The sequence below is a fragment of the Molossus molossus genome, unplaced genomic scaffold (assembly GCF_014108415.1).
Source record: "Molossus molossus isolate mMolMol1 unplaced genomic scaffold, mMolMol1.p scaffold_m16_p_29, whole genome shotgun sequence".
Taxonomy (NCBI): Eukaryota; Metazoa; Chordata; class Mammalia; order Chiroptera; family Molossidae; genus Molossus; species Molossus molossus.
In genome coordinates, this window is record NW_023425365.1 from 947,977 (window position 1) to 973,326 (window position 25,350).

The following is a 25,350-nucleotide window of genomic DNA, read 5'->3' on the forward strand; positions in this document are numbered from 1 at the left end:
TATTAAAACAGACATTGACGTAGATAGGTGTGTACATATATGTAATGTAACGTGTTTATTTTTCGAATCTGCACATTTCTTAGCTCTGTCGAGTAAAAGAGCCTTGAAACAAAGAAACCCAAGAAACAATAAGCCAGATAGTACCTAGACCTTGATTCTTAGATACCATCCCATACCACAGGGGCCTAGCAGTGCCCCCCCCGTGACTGTGATGAGTAAGTGGACTGGACCAGCCCTTCTTCCCTCAAAACATATGGACTGTCTCCCATGACCAACAAGCAGTGAGAGACTGATCTGTGAGTCTCCAGCTGTCTCTCTGAAGGCACATTACAGACTGGGGTGCAAGGGGGGGGACCTGAATAGAGCAAGCATGGAAGCTGGATGATACAGAGAGGAGAGTCTGGATGGGTGTATTTGTAGGACAGGAAACTGGAAAGGAGACAGCCTCTCAGAAAAAGAGCTCCAATAATCTGCAAGGGGTTCCCTCCAGTTTATACTGAAATTGCCATTCACAGGCAGTTACCGGAGAAAGACCATGTTATGACCAGCAGGAATCGAAAGAAATGTACAGAACATCCCAGGCACTCAGGAAAGAAATCAGAATCTTTAGAAACAAGCCTCAAAAGGGGCAGGCAGATCGTACAGGAGTAACCTTCTACCAGAACAAAACAACACTGAGCGAGACCCCCAGGAGGGACACTGGCACCTGGAGTCAGCCAGACCCTAACAGGGAAAGAAGCAGAGGGGACGGAACACCACTGAGCCAGGGGGGGAGGGGGGAGCACGAGCCCTGTGCTTCCCTAGGAAAGACAGCCAGCTTCACACACTGCAGGGAGCCCAGCACTGCTCTGCCAAGGACCAACACTCCTCCCTTCCCCCTTCCAGCACCAAATGGGGGCGGGGGGGGGGGGAGCGCAACAGAAATCAAAATGGCACAGGTGGAGGTGCCTGACCACAGAAGCCTGTCATTCTAACCTGGGAAAGGAGTGGACCCATGAGAAGCCCACAAACGCTTGGGAAGCTGATTGGTTATTCATCCTTCCCAAGCCCAAGACAATATACCCCAGGGACTCAAAGAGTTCTCTCTCTAGCCCACTAATCTGCACTGGCTTGATTCTCTCTCTCTTCATATCTTGTGGCCTCAGCAGCCACGTGGCCAACCGCATGGACTCTGAATGCAGGCTCCAGGCAGGAGCACAGTGAGGAGCACAGCCGAGGGCATTGGCTGAGCTACGCACGGATGGAGCGAAAGGCCACACTGGACTAGCTTCAGTACGGTACAGGGTCTCTGGGCACCGGCCCTACTTCTGGCCCTGACTGTCCTTGGCAAAGCTTACCCTCCCTTGAATCCCTGAAAATGCTTTTCATGTGACACCCCAGAACTCCACTTATACTGGCAAGAGGAATGTCCTCTCTGTCACCAAACGAAACCGAGTCACAGATATTTCATATAATTCGAGAGAAGAAAATCACCAAAAGTTTACAGTTATGACAAGTGAGAGCATATATACTACAAATGTTTAAATGAATATATGTATCGATCACGTTGCCTTCACTTTCATTTTAGAGAATATAAAAATCCTATCTCCACCTTTCAAACCTTTGTTTGCCCCAAGAAGTCCCAAATTACTCGAAGGGAAATTCTGACCTGAGGGTGTTCAGGAACCCTGACCCTCAAGACCACCTGAGCTGGCAGCCACCTTCAAACCCAGCATTCACCCAAACGACACTGCGGAACAAAACACGTGTGCAGCTGTGAGCTTCAGAACTGGCTGCAGGATCATCGACCGCACAAGAAAAGGGAACTTTCTCTGCAGGTCAGAGACAGGGCCTCCACAGCATCTTCCTGCAGAACTCGGGAACTCAGCCTGGCTTCTCCAGCGCAGTGAGGGCTCGGGTCCCAGGGAAGAATGAAACCCAGTCAACCAGGAGTAAGCACACTGTTCCTGGGAAGGGGACCTGGCCCCGGGCGAGTCTGTCGAGGGTCAGCTGGTAGTGTGTGGGTCCTGACTTCACACGGGAAGTTTCACAACATGAGTCCAGGTGAATTTTAGAGGACGTCTGTTAAAGCTGGGGGCAGTGAAACAAGGCTGGGAATGAGCCCAGGCTGTCTGCTTCGGCTCACTAAGAGGTCAGAGTAAAGGTGGACTTGGGGACAGGTTCAGGTGGGTTGTCTGGGATAAGCTGCCACTACCCACTGCTGCCTTGGCTGCTAGCCTCGTGGGGCCCCTCAGAGTTCAGGGAAGGCACACCTGTCAGGGAAGAAGAGGGAGAGGCTGGATCTTTGTTTGGAGTGATTTTAAAGGCTGGGCATTTAGGAGAGGTCTTAGGGGAGGATCTCAATAGAATATTCATCAGCTTTATGCTGATGTACCAAAAGGAGGTTTACTTTCTTACGTTCATCTGTCCTCCGGTGTGATTGGCAAATGGCACTAATTGGATTTCTGTTGTCTGTCTCCCTAAGTAGGGTAATTTAAGTTATTTACCCTCTGGTTGGAGAGAAGTGCAAACCATTTGATGTAAGTGTCCCTGGTTTCGGAAAGACAGGATCTACTAGAGGCCGAGACTGCCTGGCATCTGGAGTTTCTGATGGCTGCAAACTGCTAACTATGGAGTTTCCGTTTCCCTGCTCCACTGGGCCGCTCCCTGGCCGGCCTCAACGCTACAGCCTGCGGCCATTCTCCACCCAGACTCTAGTAAGGCCCTCAAATTAAAATGGTCTTTATTTTTTTCTTAAGCATTGTAAAATTTTTAATTAAAAAGAATATATGACCAGTCTTTAAGCGAGGTTCCAGGGATTACGGCACGGACACCTTCGGGGGTCATTACTCAGCTCACTGCACACTTTACTTCTAGGAGTTATTTGGAGCAGTGGAGAGGGGTGATGATTTGTTAAGATCACTTTCTGCCTGTGGCGAACGTGTTATGGCGGGACAAGAGTGAAGGAGAGAGATGAGTCTGCAGATTATTACTAACACATACTTCCCATTTTTAAAAAAGAAAATCGTATCTGCAGAGCATAAAATACTATTTAGGTGGTTTTTAAAATGAAAATAGGATCAGAAATGAGTCAGCAACAGCCAATAATGGTAACTTCCTCAGAAAAGCCAAGAGTGCTGAGTCCTTCTCAAAGGCATCCCTGGCATGTTCAAAGGAAGGGGCTGGGAGAGCGAGGCCAGAAAAACTTCTACCCTCCAATCTCATGGTAGGTTTTCTGACCACCAGCCCCTTCCTGAAACTATCTAGGGGCCTCTGCCTTGAGTCATCTCATTAGCATACAAAAGGCATTCTTACCACTCAGGAAATTCCCAGGGTTTTAGGAGCTCTGTGCTAGGAATCCAAGCCAGAGACCTCCCAGGCATTCGGAGCTAGGAGCTAATTTTCTTTTTCATATGTTGCAAAATGTGGACTTAGGTCTAAATGTAAAACATAAAAACTAAAAAAGTTCTAGAAGAAAATGTAGTTTGAGAAAGACTGTGACCCTGGAGTAGAATAGTTCTTAATTCACAAAATGAGTACAAACCTTAAAAATAACAAATGAATCAAACTTCAACTGAAAAACTGTTGCTTTTCAAACAAACTATTAAGAAAAAGGCAAGGCAGAGAGTGGGAGAAAATACCTGCAAAACATGTATCAGGTCAAGGACTAGGCAACTCTCCTGATATCCTAATAAAACATGGGCAAAAGACCTGAATAAGAGACTCACCAGAAAAGCTACACAGTGACATGAAGGCAGCAGGAAGATGCTCAGAATCATTACTGATTAGAGCGATGCAAACTGAAACCACAATGCCATACAACTACCCATTTGGGTGTCCAAACTTTTAAAAACTCGAAACATAAAGTGTTGGAGAGCATCTGGATCTGTAATACTGCAGGGAATGCAAAGCGCAAAGCCACTGTAGAAACAACAGTCGGTGTTCTTATAAAACAAAACATACACTTAGGTAAAAACCCAGTAAGTCTAGGTCGACTCCTAAGTATTTGTCTAAGAGAAACAAAAACATGTTCACAAAAATACTTCGAATGTTCACAGAAGCGGTGTTTATAAAAGCCAAAATATCAGAAAAACTCAAATGACCATGTACTTCTAGACAGACTAACTGTGGTATGTCCATACAATGGAACACTTTAACATACAAAACATAAGTCATACTCGGCAATAAAACATAACGACTGAAACACATAACATGGGCGAACTTCAAAGCATTAGTTTAAATGAAAAAGACAAAAGAGCACCTGAAGCAGGATCCCATTTACCAGACACTCAAAGATGCAGCACTATGGCAAAGCATGGAGATCAGTGGCTTAAGGGGTCAGAGCAGGGGAAGTGACTGACACCAATAGACAGGCACAAGAAAACTTTAAATGTTGAATATGTTCTGTATAAAACTGTGATCATGGTTTAAATATTTGTTAAAACTCATCAATTGTATACATAAAATTGGTACATTGTATTGTGACTCATATCTCAATAAACAGATTTTTAAAATTCAAAAACATGAAATACAACAACCCTACGTGCTAAACTAATATGAATTTGAGGGTATCTACCCTTTCACTTTACGTATCAAGCTCTCTAAGGCAGCAATTTTCAACTGGTGTGCCACAAGAATTCTTAAAACATGCAATACCTGACTATTTAGTCAGAGGTACTGACCTCCTTTCCCTTAGACTGTCAAATAAAAAATGACAACAGCCCAACCAGTATGGCTCAGTGGATTGAGAATCATCCCATGGACTGAAAGGTCCCGGTTCGATTCCCAGTCAGAGCACATGCCCAGGTTGTAGGCTCAATCCCCAGTGGGGGCATGCAGGAGGCGGCCAATCGATGTTTCTCTCCCACATCGATATTCCTCTCTCTCTCTCTTCCTCTCTCTCTAAAAATATCAATAAAAAACATATATAAATAATAATAGTAATAATAGTTGTTCTATTAGCCTGGCCAGTGTAGCTCAGTGGTTGAGCATCAATCCTTGCACCAAGAGGTTGCCGGTTCGATTCCTGGTGAGGACACATGCCCAAGTTGTGAGCCAAACCCTCAATGGGGGGGGGCATGCAGGAGTTGGCCCATCGATGGTCTCTTTCATCATCGTTTCTATCTTTCTCTCCCCCTTCCTTCCTCTCTCTCTAAAATTAATAAACAAAAAAAATTTAAAGATAATAATAATTGTTCTATTACTAAAAAAAATGACAACAGCAAACACAATAGCCATCCAGTGTGAATGAGTCAAAATTATATCTATATTTTTTTTATTACATCGGCAAAAAATATATTTTTTGTTGTGCCACAAAATTTTAGTAATTAGTTTATGTGTGCTATTAGATGAAAAAGGTTGAAAATCGCCGCTCTAAGGGATTAACAACATTCAAATACATAAACATAACAACCTGATTCTGCAATAATACTGAATAGACAATCTCATTAGTCAGAGGCACCCGTATATCTAACCACATCATGACAACAATACACACAACATTCAATAAAGCATGTTAATTTTAGCAGGAAGTTCTGTCAAAACACAATTTACTAGAATTCAAAAGCAGAAGCAAAACTACCTTTACTTTTTAAAAAACCCATGCTAGTGTAATTCAATGAAACACTCAATTTAGAGTTCTATAACAAGAACTAATTACCAAGAACTGTGTGTAATTTCAAAGGAAAAAATCCTCAGTCTCAGTAATTTCTCAAAAAATTTTAGGGTAAAAATCCATATGTACTTTTGACTTAGTTTTAGAACACCAAAAGAACAAAAATCAACAGATGGCTAGGGTTACACGCTTACAACCCTTGCAGCACAGCCTAACTAAAAGGACTTTTCGTGAATTCATTATAGACAATACATAGAAATGTCACTACTAAAACATTTTGAAATAGCAGAATTATTGCAGCTTTCCTTTATGTGCATGTGTGTGTATAAGAAACAAGATAAAATTTTTAAATGAACAAATAATTTCTAGAATATGCAGGTGGGACACACATTCAAGCCAATCTCTTATTTAAACTATGTAGCCAGTACTTCACAATGATTATCAAAATGATATATCAAAATGATATATCTCAGTGTTCTACAAGAAATATAGGCAGCCCTGACCTGGGTGGCTGAGTGGGCTGGGCATTGTCCTGTGCACTAAAAAGTTCGATTCCCAGTCAGGGCACATGCCCCAGTTGTGGGCTCAATCCCCAACAGGGGTGTGGACGAGGCAGCCGATGGATGTATCATTCTCACATCAATGTTTCTTTCTCTTTTTCTCTTTCTCTCTCTCTCTCTCTCTCTCCCCCCCCCCCTTCCTCTCTCTCTCTAAAAATCAATTTAAAAATCTTTTAGCCCTGGCCAGTTTGGCTCAGCGGTTGGAGCGTCGGCCTGCGGTACAGAGAGACGGTTCCCGCTAGGGGCATGTACCTCGGTTGCAGTTTGTCCCCGGCCCTGGTTGGTCATGCGGGTGGCAGCCACTCGATGTGTCCCTTTCACGTCGATGTTTCTCTCTCTCTCTCTCTTCCTCTCTCTCCCTCCCGCTCTATCTGAACAAAAAATGGAAAAATGTCCTCGGGTGAGGATAAAAATATATATATATTTTAAAAAAAAGAAGTACAGACAAAAGAGTGTACACACCAGTGATTCCTAATCTGGAGTCATGCTTGGGGTAGGGCACACTATATGAAAACATACACTTTCAGAAAACATTGTCTACTGCCATGATTACTATGATATGCTTTTTTTTTTCTGTATCTAAATATTGTTGTGGTTAATAACATAAAATTCACTGAATACATGACAACAACCAGAGTGGTATTCTGACATTATGCATCTTTTCAATCAATGTAGGACCATGATGACATGTAAGTGCATTAAATTTTAGAACTTAAAAAGAAGACATATTTCAAAAGGTCAGAAATCCCTGGAACAGCGCAGGAAACCCAGCCCTCCGAGGCAGGAGAAGCAGTCGGCTAAGCCACACTCCCTTCAGGCCCTTAGCCTCGCAAGGGTTCTATAAAAAGAGAGCATGTGAATGGTCCTACAAGATTGTTTTATTCTAAATATGTTTCTTCTCAAATGTCTGCATCAAGTAACTTAGAAATTCAGTTAACGTCACAATTTTAGTTACCAAAACCGAAAAGTACACTAATACACTTGGTGACTTTTTTTTCAAAATTATTTACTCTATATGTATATTCACATAATATAATGTTAAGTAACAAGTATTATTACAGAAAATGTAATGACAGAGAGAAGAAGATATCAGTCCAAATCCAGTCCTATGCACAGCCCTGGCTCCCACAGCAGGGGTCCATGGGCACAGCATTTCCCACGCAGCCACCCCCACAGCATGCATTTCCCACACTACAGTGCAGGGCTCATGTCATCACATAGAACAGTCCCTCAACACACCTAACAGGTGTATGTTTATGTATATCTACATGCCTCTGTATAGTGAAATACTAGAAGAATCATGCAGAATAAAAGTGTTATTTTTATGAAAGGAATATAGGAGTAAAAGGAGTAGGCTGAGAGCAGGATTTCTCTCTTTGTACACTTTTTCATACGTTTTTGTCCACATTTTTCTGTTGTTGTTGTTAATCCTCACCCGAGGATATTTTTACATCGATTTTAAGACAGAGTGGAAGGGGGGAGGGGAAGAGAGAGAGAGAAACATCGATGTGTGAGAGAGAGACACATCGACCGGTTGCCTCCCACACAACCCCAACAGGGGCCGGAGATCAAACCTGCAAACGAGGTGCGTGCCCTTGACTGGGAATTGAACCCAAGACCCTTTGGTCCTCAGGCCAACGCTCTGACCTCTAAGCCAAACTGGCCAGGGCCATTTTGTACATATTTTGACCCACTATATTTTTAAACTAAAAGTTGATTTTAAAAATGGAAGTGAAATATAGTTATTGATTCTAAATAATAGATTTAAATTAGAAGTTGGAAATCTCTCTGTCTAACCTCCAGTGGATCAGTTTAATAGTGCTTAATTATCTGTTTTTCTAGCATATCAGAAAAATGATGTAGAAACAATTAACCAAAGTCAGGAGCCAGAGACACTCTCAGTGAATGGGAGGGTGGTCTGAGACAATTCAGAGAAACTGCTAAATACATCCCAGCAAACAGTCCCTGAAAAAAACATCAGTGAATCAGGGCAGTTTAAAGGCTGAGTGATTTCCACAAATACATGCTGAGTCCCTATTATGTGCTGTGTTCAGAGAACACAAAAGATGATTTTCAAAGAAGAAAAAGAGAAGTTTCCACCCTCTAGAAATGAGGCAAGAACGACTTTGTAAGCTTTAAGTTTTTAGAAATGAACAAGATGCCACTGGAATACAGATGTACAGAGAAGAGAAACCTTTGTGGGGAGAGAAAGAGAAGAGGAAAAATTAGTAACTTTAGGAACCTGACAGGGCTAAGAGAATAATCAATAAATGAATTTACTATTTTAGAGGATTCTGGTTTTGAATGTCACTATTTCAGCATAGAAATAAAAACTCTATGTAAAAGACTATTCTTCAACAATAATAAATGAGGCTTAATTAAAAGGAATATTTTAAATTAATACAGGCTTTAAGTTTAAATTTATCTAAACTTATACTTAATCTGTACACATTAATAAAGACAGACCTACTAAACTGTCTGTTTCAAATGCATGTAAGCAAAGAAAACCTTTCGGAGAAGTGTGAGAAAATGGTTCTATTATCATATTGAGTTAATGAAATAAATGATTTGTTCCAATTTTCCTAGAATTCAAACACTGATCTTTTCACAACATACAGTAACAGTTCTTAGGAGTTAAATATAGATTATCTTAATCATGCAAAAGTTTTAAAAGTACATACAGCAAAGAAAGAAAGATTAACTCTTGCCCTGGCCGGTTTGGCTCAGCGGTTATAGCATCGGTCTACAGACCAAAGAGTCCCGGGTTCGATTCCAGCCAAGGGCACATACCTTGGTTGCAGTTCGTCCCCAGCCCTGGTTGGGGTCGTGTGGGTGACAACCAGTCGATGTGTCTCTCTTACATCGATGTTTCTCTCTCTCTCTCTCTATTCATCTACCTCTCTCCCTCCCACTCTGTCTAAAGAGAAATGTAAAAAATATCCTCAGGTGAGGATTAAAAAAAAAAAAAAAAGATTAACTCTTGACAAAAAGTATTCAAAGCTAATTTGTTAATCTGATTAAAAAAAGTTTGGTATATTACTTAGTATGTCCCCAAAAGGTACCCTAAAAAAGAGATCTGTAAACTGTATGAGAGCATTAAAGCCTTTTTCAGAGATTATAAATAATATGGAGATGCCACACACATGGGCAGCAGATGAACAGGCAAGATAAAAAGAATTCTGTAGTAACCACAGTGTCTTAATCACAAACCTCTACTAACAGAAAGACAGGTGGCAGGGTAGTAAGAAGCTAGGAAAATTCCTGGACAAGTGAAAGGGGAAACTGAGACAAGAAAATTGAACAGGGCCAGTCTGGGCAGTTTTCAGCTGGTGTGTGAATCCCAAGACCTTATTTCCCTCAGCAAAGGACACTTGAAAGCAAATGGTTTATATTTCTCCTCCCTGACCATAGTTTTAATCACCTTGGCTTGGGAAAACAGAGAACAAAGATCCAATTAATGCCATTTGTGCCAACTAAACCCAAGGACAGATGAAGTCTGGGGTAAAAATAACAAAAACCCCAAAAGCATTTGGATGGTATCATTTGAAGGGGGAATGTTAGCAGGATAAATAGCTGCTAGGGCAGGAGGGGAAGGAGGAAAAAAAGAGGAATTTATCTCACCCACTGAACAAAGAAGTCAGCAGACTTGGGACTTGACAAGGAAAAATCACCAGACGGTCCCATAAATTCTGGGAAAGCCACAATAAAAGGGGGACCTTGAAATCTAGTGTATTCAGTAGAACCATGAAAAGGTATAAAACCCTGAACCCCCACCAGGTGGGGCACTCAGAGTACCTGAGTTGCCCACGTGTGCTTTATGCTCATTGTATTAATAAATTTGTTTGCTTTGCCTCCTTTATAAATGTACTTGCTTTGCTTCAATACTGCTTTCTGTCACACATCTGAATTCTTTCTCATGAGCGCGACAATAGCCGAGGAGGGGAGAGCCCCTCTGACTCTGGTGACTCTCGGGTAACAACAGTAATGTTACTATGGTCATTAACACTATTTCTGAAGTACTATTCTGCCTTCACAATATCACTGTCACTTCTCATAGATTCACATAATTGGGCTTTCTTTTAAGGCCCCCTAACTGCTCAAAGTCCTCCCAATAAGCCCATCGTGGCCTTCACAGGACCTGAGAACAGTGACCTCAGAGCCATCTGTCAAGGTGTGACTCAGTCCCCTGGAGAAATATTCACTGGTCCTAAAGTCAAAGATACAAGAATTCTGTTGCCTTGGTATAAATTTTTCATATTCTTTTTTAATCCTCACCCGAGGACATTTTTCCATTTCTTTGTTCAGGTAGAGTGGGAGGGAGAGAAAGAAATAGAGAGAGAGAGAAACATCGATGTGAAAGGGACACATCAAGTGGCTGCCACCCACACAACCAACCAGGGCCGGGGACAAACTGCAACTGAGGTACATGCCCTTAGCGGGAACCGAAGCCGGGTCTCTCCGGACCACAGGTCGACGCTCTAACCGCTGAGCCAAACTGGCCAGGGCAATATTCTTTTTTTTTCTTTTTTTTTTATCCTCACCCGAGGACACTTTTTCCATTTTTTGTTCAGGTAGAGTGGGAGGGAGAGAGAGGAACAGAGAGAGAGAGAGAAACATCGATGTGAAAGGAACACATCAAGTGGCTGCCACCCGCACAACCGACCAGGGCTGGCAGGGCAATATTCTTTAAGGAATAAAATAGAAATACACGTAAAGCTCTTACAAAAACTGTGAACAGCCATCACTTATTTATTATCAACTGTCCTTTAGGTACACTGTCACAATGAAGCCTCGAACAACCAACCAGGCATGTGGTGTTACCTGTTTGACAGATGTCAAAGCAGAAGTCTGCCCTGCCATACCTCACTGCCCGAGCAGCTGAGGAGCATGACTTTACTGTCTTTGGTTACCAAAAGAGTTAAAACTAACCCTTGTAAGCATGCTACATTACATTAAAAACCAAAATATAACTCATTTACACAGACTGTCCCTACATGCTGTAAAATCCTGCAATATTTTAATGTGGAAACCACAGAGCTTGAAGCTTAAAAAACTAAGGAACTTTAAGAATGAAACTGAAGAATATCAGTTTTACAACTAAGACACCTCTAAGAAGGTTCTGCCTAGAAATATTTCCCCAGGTTCTCAGCATTGTTCTGGGTATACTCTAAATGCTCAATAAATACTTCTTTACTGAATAAAATACTCTATATTGTTCCTTCTCCCTCAAACATTTGATTACCTCAAAAGGATTACCTCCTTTATATTTTTACTGGAAAGAAAAAAAAAAAACAAGCAAACCTTATTCTTCAGTCAAGTTTTACCTCCATTCACTTATTAGTAAATGACAATGATTCTGCACGTTACCGGCATTTTTTATCTTAATCATCTAGTTGAAACAGATTCATTCAATCTCATGGCTTAGAAATGCTTACAATTATGAAGAATACAGGGCAATTTAACCTTGTATCACCTGGCAAGCAGTATACATGGAGGAAACCACATGTATCTTTCACTGCTGTAGATACACCAACCTTCAAAGCAAATGTCCATGCTCAACACATCCACCGGGCAACTGCTGCTGCTGGTTAATTCAAGCACTAATGCTGAGCCACTAACAAACAAAGCACACTGTTGTGGGTAAGAAATACAGTGTTTCCTTCCTAGCTGATCTATCATAAACAGTATTCATGTACTACAAACAAATATTTTAATGGCTCAAATTACTTTTCTCAACTTCTAAAATAATCTATGTTACAAAAGTTTCTAATATTGACAAAGCATCTTTTTCTTATAAACCAGTAGAAAAAAAGACAAAGAGGAATTGTGGGTAATGGAATTCAAAGCACAGAACACTTTATAATGAAAAACAGGCTACTGTTGAGGAAAAATTAGACTACGATGTAATTTCATAATAAAATGTATTTACATACCAGCACAGAATATCCCTGGGACTTCACTCCTGACTATTACGGTCCGCACTTTCTTATCGGATTTTAAAGCATCCACAGCTTTTGAGAGCTAAACAGAAACAGGGAGGGTAAGAAGAAAATGGGAAATATTTTCAGACTGATGTCAACACCATAGTTTAATTTTAGAAGCAAGCAGTTTAATCTTTACACTCACCGTTTTAACAAGGTTTTTACTGAATGAATTTTTGGCATGAGCTCTGTTTATCCCAAGCACCACAATGCCTAGTTAAGAGAAAAGAAGCACAAGCACCCAGGTTAGTGAGTGTTCAGGGCGGTGACTCCCACACACATGGCCCCGTTCATTCGGGACTCGGGAACTCACTCTACACTCCTAAGGTTTACTCCCAGAGCTTCCTTTCCAAGCACCATTTTTGAAGAATGTGATGGATGTAACATATTTATAAAATCAATGTTCTGCTTAATAGTCACTGCTTCTCTTCAGACTGTTAGAGAAGAACCTGATAACATTATGTCCCTTCAATGTATCTCTTCGTAAGCACCACCAAGGTAAGTGGCATATTTAAGTGCACTTGACGTCATCAAGTCAGGCTAACTAGAAGGAAGGCCACGCTTACTGGTGCAAATCCTCAATTACAGCATGCTATTTAAAGTGTGGTTTCATCAACTCCACCTACATGCAGAAGGAACAGCTAACAAACCCTGGTCATAGGCAAGGACTGTAGGATCAGCTCTTTGCTAGTGGTATACATACCAGGTTAATCTTTTGTCATACTAACTAGTTTTCATTATCTCCATCACAACTTTCTCTCCCTCTGTTACACATACTTAAACTGACGGCACTTCCATGTAGAATTCCAACGAGCAATCCAACCTCCATCCACAGACACAAAGTTCACTCTGCCTCCCACAAAGCCCAGCTCTCCCTCCTCACTTCCCTAATTTTATCAGAAACCATCATCGAAATCCAGCCTCTAGTTCCAATCACTGCAGTCAGATAGAAATTCCAAAAACAATTCTATACAGTTGTTTACAATTGTTCAGAGTAACTGTTTACAGTTACTACAATTCTACAGAATTCAACCCCTGCTTAAATATCTTTAATTTTTTCTTCTTTCTTAAATATCTGATTTCAAAGACCTTAATTTGATATTCAAAGCTGTGCACACTGGACTAAACCTTCTTGTCCCAAGCAAGCACACATTTGCCTCGTGTAACAGAAATGCCTTTCACCTGGTTGGGTGTGGGGGTGAGCCTTGTTTGTAACTGGGTAAACTGAAGACGACAAACTGCATGCCTTCTCTAAGCCAGAAACTGCGCAAACTCACTTTTCAAAAAAAGTACGAAGATGGACTTGAGCTCACAGCAGAATAAATGTGCGAGAATCCCAAAGGAGCTCAGTACAGAGAAACTCCTGGAGAGGAACTGTCCAGGCACTGAGCAGCCAAGTGACAATGGCCAGGCCCCAGTACCAAGGACAACAGCTGCCACTAACTGAGCATGTGTACATGCCGGACACGGTTCCCAGTGCTCCCTGTTTACTAGCTTGTGTAATCCCCATAACAACCCAAGTAGTGGGTACAAAGTTTATCCTTGTTGAACAAAGGAAGACAGTGGGAGTTGGAGAGGTTAAATAACTACCTTCAGCTTGTAAGAAGCATTCCAACTCCATACCTGAATGAATGAAAGGACTACTCTACACTGTCCAAGCTTACGTTTCCTCATGAAGAAAATCGGGAGAACAACACTACATGTGTTCAAGGTGTGTCATTTATTCAAATGCACTGACTACACATTAGGGTGCTCAGCTCTCAAGGAATTATAGTCTAGAAAGAAAGGACAAACATCAATAAAATAATCATAAAAATGTACAATCCAAAATGCTTTACATGCTCTAAATGGTTCTACAGCAACTGTCACCAGAACTGATAGTCTGGGGCAACGAGAAAGCTTACCCAAGACAATGCTCTGAGTTGAGATTAGAAGAATGAGCAGGATTTGGGAAGAGGGGAGGGTCTGGAGTCCAGGCAGGGGCAACATAAGAGACAGCATACAGAAGCCATGGCCCTATCCCAGGTCCTGTCACTCAGGAGAAGGAGAAAGAGGCCAGGACAGGCCAGATACTGTCCTTACAGGTCCTGTTACATAATAAGGAGTCACCAAGGAAGAAGCTGTACGCAGTGTAAACACACATGTGCAACTGGGGGAAAGTACAGTCTCAACACTTGGAGAGCACACCACAAGTGCACAGGGCTGGACACCTCAGGGCCCGGCTGCAGTCCAGCCAAGAGACAGCAGGGTTGGCCGAGGTCAGGAGAGTTGGAAACAGAAGAAAGCGTAGGGATTCGAGAGAAGGTTGCAAATGTTAGGGACTGACCAGACTGAGGACTGACGGCACGGGAAGGGAGTATGGAGTGTCTGCTTGGTGTGTGGCTTCAGCACATGGATAAAGGAGATGACCTTCCCTAAGACAGGACCACAGAAACACAAGGCAGAGGGGAAACACTTCATGAGTTTGGTTTTGAATGAAAGTGAGTCTGAAGTGCCTCTGAGACACCCAAATTGACATCAGCTCTGAAGGTGTGACGGGAGAGCTCAGCCTCCCGACTGCCCCTTTCCACGCCGGCACTGCTGCTGTGGCCTGCGGGCTCGCAGCGCCTGCGTCACGCCTGCTCATCATCAGAGGAACTCGCTGGGGACTTGAGCTTTTACAAAGGGCCCTTCCCATTTTCCCTTCCCTTTACATAAGAGAAGCCTGAACTCCACATTTTCTCAAAATGGATTTGAGGACTAAAACTCCCATCTTCTCAATTGGTGCCTTCTTGAGCAATAAATGTGTTCTTCCTCCAAACTCTGACATTTCAAGGTTTGGCCTCTCAGGGTTCCAGGCACACGAACTGTGTGCCATGGACTTCTGAGCTAAGAATGCAGGCTCTAAATCTAAGCTATTGTAAATAGTGCTGCTATGAACATAGGGGTACATATATTCTTTCTGATTGGTGTTTCAGGTTTCTTAGGGTATATTCCTAATAGCTAAGATCTGGAAAAAATCCACATGTCCATCAGTAGATGAGTGGATAAAAAAGCAGTGGTACATGTACACAATGGAGTACTATGCAGCTGTAAGAAAGAAAGATCTCTTATCCTTTGAGATGTCATGGAAGGACCTGGAGAGTATTATGCTAAGCAAAACAAGCCAAGCAGAGAAAGACAAATATCCCATGATCTCACTTATTTGTGGAGTATAATGAACTAAACAAATTGCTGAACAAAATTAACCCAGAGACATAGAGGTGGGGTACAGACTGACAAGCCTCAGAGGAGGGGGGACTTGGGGGAGAAGAGATAAACCACAGAACTTACATGCATGTGTGCATGACCAATGAACATAGACAACAAAGCTGGGGATAGGGCGGGGGGAGGGAATGGAGGAGGGTGTCAATGGGGGAAAAAAGAGAAACATCTGTAACAAAAACAAATTAATAAATAAAAATAAATAAATAAAATAAAAGCAATGACAAGTATTAAAAAAAGAAAAAGAAAAAAGAATGCAGGCTCTGAGGTCTGACTGCTGGGCCTGAGCCCCAGTCTGCCACTTACTAGCTGTATGCCCTCTGGCTAGTCATCTAACCTCGAAGATCCTGTTCCTTACACTGCTGAGGAAGATAGGAGTAGTTCCCAACTCTGGGCTGTTGTGAGGAGCGAATAATACAATATATATGGGGTGGGGCACAGGTAGGTTTACTGTTGTGAGCACACAAAACAGTTTATTCGTGCACTATTACTGTTTATTAATTATTGCATTATTTTCCATACAAACTGTAAACCTACTTTTGCCCCACCCTGTACATAAAAGCTTACAAAGCATTCAGTTATTTTTGTCCCTTCTAGTAAGAAGAGACCATTAGTGTTACCATATGCATGCTTGACACAACACGGTAGACATTACTAAACCATCAAAGTGCTTTTACAGTAGTTAGTTATGGGAGCTTTGGCCCCACCTTTGAGGCCTGACTTTTGGGCACATCCACCTCAGAGCTGGAAATTAGTTCCGTAATTTAAAATGAACCATCCAGTGCCTACCTGTGTCATCAAATGTATCCGTGGGCCACTGAGACCCCAAAACAGGGAGAAACCTTAGCTTCACTCAGCAGAGCCCATCACTCTGTCTTGTACTTGTCCCACTTTACTCATGATTAATAGCACCTCCAGACCTCGATTATCAGGCACCCTCCTCATAGAACCCAGCCACAACAGGTTTACCAAACTCAGGTAAAACTACACGTTCATATGCTAACCTTAAATCCCTGTTTTAGGCTGTCCCTGCTTTTTTATAAAACATGATAAAACTCTGGTGAATCTATAACAAATTCATATCACAACATCCACCTTGCCCTACAAAGCTCACATGACTACAAGATGAACTCAGACTTCGCTGGGACTTTCAGTTATTTATTTTCTTTATTGATTTTAGAGAGAAAGGAAGAGAGAGGGAGAGAGAGATAGAAACAGTGATGAGAGAGAACATCAACTGGCCGCCTCCTGCACGCTCCCCACTGGGGATCAGGCCGACACAAGCTGGGCATGTGCCCTGACCGGGAATCAAACCGGCGACCCCTTTGGTGCAGGGTCGATGCTCAACCACTGAGCCACACCAGCTGGGCTCAGCTGGGACTTCTACAAAATATACGTGAATATACTTGGCTTGTACAAATTAAAATAATACATGCAAAGGAAAAACCTTCCCTGGACAACTCGCTCTCGCCCCCCCTCCCCACCCCGAGGCAGCACAGTAATCTGGTGATGTGTTACCTCCCAGAAAACGAATCCGCATACAGAAATAAAGAGTTGTGCACCACAGAGTTCAGGCTGTTGTTGCTATTCTATATAAATGGGGTGTCAGTATTTTTTGTTATTGCTGTTCTCCATAAACAGATCCATAAATATTTTTTATTTATTTAATTCAATCTTAAAGATCTGTCTATATCAAGACATTCCTTAAATTCATAATATTCTGTAAAATGGATTTCCATTATTTAGTCACCTTTTGAGCATTTAAACTGTTCCTAAATTTTCCTAAATACCATAATGCTGCAATAAACATTCTTGAAGATTTCTTTTCTATACGTGCCTAAGTATTTACCTGACAGATATCAAGAAGTGGAATTCTGCCCTGGCCAGTTTGGCTCAGCGGTTGAGCGTCGGCCTGTGGACCAGAGAGTCCTGGGTTCGGTTCCTGCCAGGGGCACATACCACAAAAAAAAAAAAAAAAAAGTGGAATTCCTAGGTCTGGAAATTCTTGATTTTGCAGATACTCCCCCAAAATGCTACCCCTACTGCCTTGCAAACACCGACACCTGTGTATTCACAACAGCAGACGTCAATCAAGTGAAACACCTCTTAGGATGCATCTGGAAAGTGTAAAGGGATATTCTGGACCATCAGCAAGGCTGGGGCCAGGTTTGACAGGGTCTGAAGCTTATAAAATTTAGGAAGCCTTTTGTAAGTAGAAGAATACAAATTTATACAGATAAAATTAGGCACAAACGTAAATATTACAACCTTCAGCATTTTAAAAATTTAGGAAATACTACATTTTCTCTCCAATTATGTGTATAACCTGCATAAGAACACTTCTTTCCCCATGTATTTGAATTTTTATATTATCAATAATTCTGAAAAAATACACAAAATTAACCTGACATGAAGATCGATTCAAATATATGTTTAAACTACCTCTGCATTAAGACACAACCATGCCAACAAAGTGTTCTTACACTACACACACTAACATTTACGAGGCTGTTCAGGGTTAGGAGGCTGGAACTCATCTTCCTCAGGCCGTCTGCATGCATCTGCACCTGCAGCAATGCTGTGTGACCATTCTGGGTGGAGCCACCAGGTTCTGTTAGACGAGATGCGTCAAACACACAGCACAGGATCTGATACATTAGGATGCATACAACTAGAACTCGACACATAGACACACAGGTACAAGCTTGTTGCCCTGACAGCACAGGAATTCTGATAAATTCCATTTCACATGCTACCCATCAATAAAGAAAAATTAAAAGGCAGGATAAGTCTAATTACATTCCCTGCATCTTCACATATATTACTGATGAGAGAACTTCAATTCGACTTGGAGTCTATGAGAACTGAACCTTAACAATTTACTCTGTCGGCACCCTCTCCCATGTTCCAGACGAGAACACTGGCTCAAAAGTTAAGTAAGGCAGAGCTCAGTTGTGAAAACTGAGCACATGCGTTCACTGACAGTCTGAAATGTATCTTGGCATGGTATCCCTTTTTCAATTCGGGCTTCTGTCTCAGTCTCTCGGCATAAACAAATTCGCTTGATCTGTTACTCCTAACCCAATATTCAGGGTTTTTTGAGGTGTTTTTGTTGTTGTTATTATTGTTTTATTGATTGATTTGAGAGAGAGAAGAAAGGAGAGGGGCAGAGAGAAGGAGAAAAAAGAGAGACAAACATTTTTGTCTATTCCACTTACTTATGCATTCATTGGTTGATTTTTTTTTTAGTCCTCACTCAAGAATACTTTTCCATTTATCTTCAGATAAAGTGGGAGGGAGGGGGGGAGAGAGAGAGAAACATCGATGTGAGAGAGACACATTGATCAGCAGCCTCCCCCACAACTCCAACCAGGGCCAGGGACTAAACCACAACCAAAGTATGCGCCCTTGACTGGAACTGAACCCAAGACTCTTTGGTCCACAGGCTGATGCTCTAACCGCTGAGTCAAACAGCCAGGGCCACTGGTTGGATTTTGTATGTGCCCTGACGGGGACTGAACCCACAACCTTGGCATATGTGGAGAATGCTCTAATCAACTGCACTCAGGGCCCTAAGTATTAGTTTTTATTCTGTTAATTATTGATACCATCTGCTTGTTATTTTTCCTCTCACTTCTTATATTGCATGGCTTCTGGTCTTCTTACGTCTCTCAAATCCTAATTTATTTATATTTTAGTAATCACAGCACAAAACTTACATAATAAAATAGATTGTTTTACCAAAAAGTACCTCCCTTTTGTTTTCATTATATTTATGGATTTTTTTTTTTAATTGTGTATGTGAGTAGCTTACGTTATCTGTAAATTTCATTTCAGATCAGTGGGGGGGAGGGCTCATAAAATGTGTTGTTAAGAATCATTGGTCACCCTGGCAAGTTTGGCTCCATGGTTAAAGTGTCAGCCCTCAGACTAAAGGGTCTCGGGTTTGATTCCAAGTCAAGGGCATGTACCTGGGTTGCAGGTTCAATCCCCAGACCCAATCAGGGTCGTGCAGGAGGCAACCAATTGATGTGTTTCTCTCCCCTCCGCCCCCCCCCCCCCCCCGTTCCTTCTACTCTATCTAGAAATTAATTGAAAAATATGCTCACGTGAGAATTAACAAAAAAATTTAAAAAAAAAAAAAAGAATCACTGATCTACCATTCAATACTTAATATTATAAATCTCTGGTAATACATGGGAAAATTATATAATTTTATATCTGGTTTCATCCCATTTTCTGAATTAAAGTTGAGTTAACTAAGTTTAATGACCGTCTGCCATTTCTTTTGTGAAGTAACTGTTCTTATTGTTTGCCTACCTAGTCATGGAGTTGTCTTTTGCATTCTGATTAATTTTTTACATTACAAATAGTAACTCATTATTTAATTACAAGTCTTCTCCCTGTCACTCACTTCTAAAATCCAACTTGTTTGTGGTATTTTGTTGCACCAAAGTTTTAACTTTTATGTAGTATACCTTTGTCTTTGTAACTTCCGGGTTTGGTATCTTCCTTAAAAAGGATTTCCAATGAAAACATACGTCCGCACAAAAACTTGAATCAGAATGATCAGAGAAGCATTATCCAAAATAGTCAAAAGATGGAAACAACCCAAATGTCTATCAACTAATGATCGGATAAACAACATGTGATATATACATATAATGTAATATCTGGTAATAAAAAGAAATAAAAAACTGATATACATGTACAACATAGATAAACCCTGGAGACATTCTGCAGAGTGAAAGAAACAAAGGAACACATACTGGATAATTTTCTTATATGAAAGGATGAGAGTAGACAAATCGAAAGGGACAGAAGTAAATCAGTGGCTGTGTCAGGCTGGCAGGGATGGAGGGACTGGGCAGTGAGCTAAAAGTGTGCAGTTTCTTTAGGGGGCAATAAAAGTATTCTATAATTGATGGTGGTGAATACAGAACAACAGCAAGTTAACAAGTTTCTGTTTTTGGTCAATGTCTTCAATTAGAACGCTTTAGTATTTCATCATTTAGTGTAGTGTTTGCTATACATTTCCAATAGCTTTTTATCAAGTTAGGGAAATTTATTTCCATGTTCAAACTTGTGTTTTTAAAAGATCACTCATGCTACAGGGCACAGAATAGATTAGAAGGAAACTAAGAATATACTAGGGAACAACAAACAAATGTCCCTAATGAATATAAAGGTAAAAATCCTCAACAAAATATTAGAAACTCCAATCTAGCAGCATATTGAAAGGTTTATACACCATTACCAAGTGGGATTTATACCAATCAAATACACCACACTAACAGAATAAAGAAAAAAATATTAAGCCATGTGATCATCTCAACTGACACAGAAAAAAAATCTCAACAAACTAGTCATAGAAGGGAATCTCTCAACCTCATAAAAGGCATTTATAAAAAACCCACAACTAATATCATACTTAACGATAAAAGACTAAAAGTCTTCCTCTAAGACAAGAAACAAGACAAGGATGTCTGTTTTTTACCATTTCTATTCAATGTTTCACTGGAAATTCTAGCCAAGGGAAGGAAGGAGGGAGGGAGGGAGGGAGGGAGGGAGGGAAGGAAGGAAGGAAGGAAGGAAGGAAGGAAGGCAGGAAGGAAGGAAGGAAGGCAGGCAGGCAGGCAGGCGGGCAGGTGGGCGAACATCCAGATTGGGGGAGGGGGGTAACATTATTTCTATTCACAGATGACAATCATATACAGAGAAAAGTCCAAAGAATCCACCAAAATCTATTCAAGCTAATAAATGAACTCAGCAAAGTTACATGATACAAGATCGATATACAAAAGCAGTTATGGTTCTATGAACTATCAATAAATACTACAAAAATGAGATTAGGAAAACAATTCAATTACACACTTATTCAAGAAAGTTCAAGACTGTACACTGAAAGCTAGAAACATCATTGAAAGAAATGAAGACCTAAATAAACAAAAAGATAACCCGTGTTCATAAAAGATTTAACTGTTAAGATGGCAATTCTTCCCAAATTGACATACACATCTCTATCAGAGTTCCAAATGCCTTATTTGCAGAAAGACTGACACTAAAATTCAAATGGAATCACAAGAAACCCAAATAGACAAAAACAATCAAAAAAGAACTAAGTTGGAAGACTTATTTGGAGGATTTAATTGGGGCACTTCCTGATTTAAAAACTTACTAAAAAGCTAAATATCGCCCTGCCCGGTTTTGCTCAGTGGTTAGAGCATCAGCCTGCGGTCCAGAGAGACCCGGGTTTGGTTCCCGCTAAGGGCACGTACCTCGGTTGCAGTTTGTCCCCAGCCCTGTTTGGTCGTGCAGATGGCGGCCACTCGATGTGTCCCTTTCACGTCGATGTTTCTCTCTCTCTCTCCCTCCCACTCTATCTGAACAAAAAAATGGAGAAATGTCCTCGGGTGAGGATAAAAAAAAAAAAGCTAGTTATCAAACAGTGTAATACTGGCATAAGGAGAGACATACAGATCAATGGAATTGAACTGAGACTTCAAAAATAAACACTTTTATAGTCCATTGGTTTTAAACAAGGATACTAAGACCATGCAATAGTGAAAGAATAATCTTTTCAAAAAATAGTGGTGGGCCACTAGATATTATTCACCCACAAAAGATGGAGTTGAACCCTTTCCTCACCTCATATACAAAACTTATCTCAATGTGGATGCAAGACACAACTGTAAGAGCTACAACTATAACTCTCTCTCTTTTTTTAAATTTTTTATTAACTTATTTTTGTTACAGATGTTTCTCCTTTTTTTCCCCATTGACCTCCTCCTCCCCATCCCTCCCCCCACCCCGTACTCAGCTTTGTTGTCCATGTGTTTATATGCATACGTGCATATAAGTTCTGTGGTTTATCTCTCTTAAGGGGACACATAGGTACAAACCTTCATGTTCCTGGATTAGGCAACAGTGTCTTAAATATGACAACAAAAGAACAAGAAAAAAAGAAAAATAGATAAATCAGACCTCATCAACATTATCGAGAAAGTGATGAAACAGAATAGAAAATATTTGCAAATCATGTATCTAATAGGGGGTTAATATATAGATTATATAAAGAATTCTTGCCCTGGCCCATTTGGCTCAGTGGTTGGAGCGTCAGCCCTCAGACTGAAGAGTTGCAGGTTTGATTCCCAGTCAGGGGCACATACCTGGGTTGCAGATTTGATCCCCAGCCCCAGTCATGCAGGAGGCAACCAATCTATGTGTGTCTTTCACATCAATGTTTCTCCCTTCTACTCTCCCTAAAAATCAATAGAAAAATATCCTCAGGTGAGGATTAACAAAAAAAAAAAAAAAAAGAAGAAGAATTCTTATTACTCACAACAAAAAATACAAACAACCCAGTAGAATACTGAGCAAAATATTCAACTAGATACTTCTTCAAAGGAAATACACAAATGGCCAACAATGCTGAACATCATTTGTTATTAGAGAAAAGCCAATGGAAACAAAGGTTATCAGTTCACAACCAGTAGAATGGCTGTAACAAAAAAAGTGGACACAAATAAGTGCTGTGGAGGATGTGGAAACATAGGGGCCCTTGCACACTGTTGGTGAAAATGTAAAATGGTGCAGCTACTGTGGAAAAGTTGGGTGGTTCCTTCAAAAACTAAACATAAAATTAGCATATGACCCAATGATTCTACTCCTAAGTATCTACCCAAAAGAAATGAAAACATATGTTCAAACAAATAATTGTATACAAGTGTTCAGCATCATTACTCATAATATCCAAAAAGTAAAAGCAAACAAAAGGTAGTATTATCCATACAATGGAATATCACTCAGCCATAGGAATGAAGTACTAATACGTGCTGTAACATAGATAAACTCTGAAACGTAGGTGTAAAAGAAGCCAGATACCTAAAGCCACATATGGTTTGATTCCACTTCGGTGGAAAACCTAGTAGAGGCAAATCCACAGAGACAGAAAGAAGATTAGTGGTTCCTGGAAACTGGGGGAGAGGAGAGAGGGGAGTGAAGAGGGACTGACTGTGGGGTATGGATTTGTTCTGGAGGTAATGCAAGCATTCTGTAATTGGGGTGATGGTTGTACAATATGGTAAGTAAACTAAAAACCACTAAATTATACACTTAAAAAGGTTAAAATGATAAATTTTCTGTTATATGAATTTCATTTCAATTTACCAAAAAAAAAGTCTTCTGGGGTCACCAACCAAGAAGTGACTGCAGGGGTCCAGAGGGGAGCTGACAGCACAGGGGCAGCGGCTGTGGCACGGAGAGGGGAAAACTGCTTCTGGACACGTACTGGAAGCAGTATCAACGTAAATATTGTCAGTGATACTGTAAACCCTGTTTATAGTCCATCTGTGGAAAAAGCATGGCCACAATGTAACTATCATAAACTTTGCTGATGTAAACTGAAGTTACAGATGACACAAATTGGAAAGAAGATGAAAGAAAGAAAATAGCAAATATTTCCTTTTCTGGTCTTATATCAAAAGGACTCCAGATACTAGCTATAAAAATAACTGTATAGGTAACACAAATAAGAAAGACAGTGAATAAAAATATCCTTCATAACAATAACTCAAGTTTCAAGTCTAACTTTTGATGAAAGAGCCCTTTCATCGTGCTCTTCTTTTTTTTTAATTTGACCATATATATTTTTACTTAAAAACTTTTGTGAACTTCAATAATTTAACAATTATTACTAAGAAATCACACGTAATGCACTGACTTCAAAACGCTTCTCTTAGTAACTGACAAGCCCAGCAGGCAGAAAATCAGTTATGGGCATAGCTGAGCTGAACAACCTGTCAACTAGAGCTGAAAACTAGATCTAACTCAACACAGACCACTGCAGTCAACAAAAGCAGAACACAGATTCACAACACAGTCCACACCCTGGGCCAAAACACACCTTAACAAACTTAAAACAATAAAAACCATATTGAAGTATGCTCGCAGATCACAATGGAAGACAAGGAGAAATCAGTGACAGAAAGGCAGCTGGAAAAGCCCCAAATAACACATAGGTTAAAAAAAGAAATCTCGAGAGAATTTAAAATATTTTAAATGAGAATAAAAATACAACTTATCAAAATGTGTGAGCTATAGCAAAAGTGGTGCTTAGAGGACATTTTACAGCTCTGACTGCATAGTGAGAACCATCTACAATGGGTCATCTAACCTTCCACCTGTAGAAACTGGAACAAAAGCAAATTAAATCTAATAGAATTGATAAAAGAAAAAAATCAGCAGAACAATGAAATTGAAAACAGAAAAATCAGTAGGAGAAATAATCCAGTCAAAAGCTACTTTTTCAAAAAGATCAGTAAATTGATAAGCCTCTAGCCAGGCATGAAAACAGAGAGAATACGAATTACTGATGTCAGAAATGAGAGAGGTGCCATCATCACTGAATCCATCTGTAGCATACGCATAACAAAGGGATATTACAAACAACCCCATGCCCACACATTTGGTGACTTGGATGGAACAGGAGAACTCTCGGAAAGACACCATCGATCTGTCAGGACTCACAGGAGAAGACACTGAATAGGCCTGTATCAATTAAAGGAACTGAATCAATAGATAATAAGCTTCCAAACAGAAAGCATCTGATGTAGATGATTTGACAGGTGAATTCTAGCAAAACACTCAACAATAGAGTGCTATGATTTCTCTGTGATCTGTTACACAAAACAGGGCAGAAGGGGCCCTTCTGCCCATTCTGTGAAGCTAGCAACACCCTCACACCAACACCGCACAGAGATGTCACAAGAACGGAAAACTGAAATCCACTGGCTCTTATGAACACAGATGCAAAAATCCTCAACAGAATAATAGCAAATCAAATCCAGAAATGCATCAAAAGAATTATATACCATAACCAAGTATTCCAAGTAAACAAAACTGGTTCAATATTTGAAAACCAATTAACATAATGCATCACATCAACGAGCTAAACAAGAAAAATCATTATGAT

General features: G+C 40.7%; 1 protein-coding gene across 4 annotated transcripts in view; it reads right to left on the reverse strand.

Annotated features, from left to right (window-relative positions):
* Nucleotides 1–25,350, reverse strand: part of AUH (AU RNA binding methylglutaconyl-CoA hydratase) — a 181,581-nt gene that overhangs the window by 147,999 nt on the left and 8,232 nt on the right. For 3 of the 4 annotated variants that reach the window (XM_036278522.1, XM_036278521.1, XM_036278524.1), the window contains exons 2-3: nucleotides 12,280–12,347; nucleotides 12,087–12,174 (exon numbers count right to left, since the gene is read on the reverse strand). In XM_036278522.1, the coding sequence (XP_036134415.1) occupies nucleotides 12,087–12,174; nucleotides 12,280–12,347 (156 nt within the window). Of the gene's footprint in view, nucleotides 1–12,086; nucleotides 12,175–12,279; nucleotides 12,348–17,875; nucleotides 17,989–18,595; nucleotides 18,649–25,350 lie in introns of those variants that run through there. The other variant, XM_036278523.1, reaches the window with a different exon arrangement.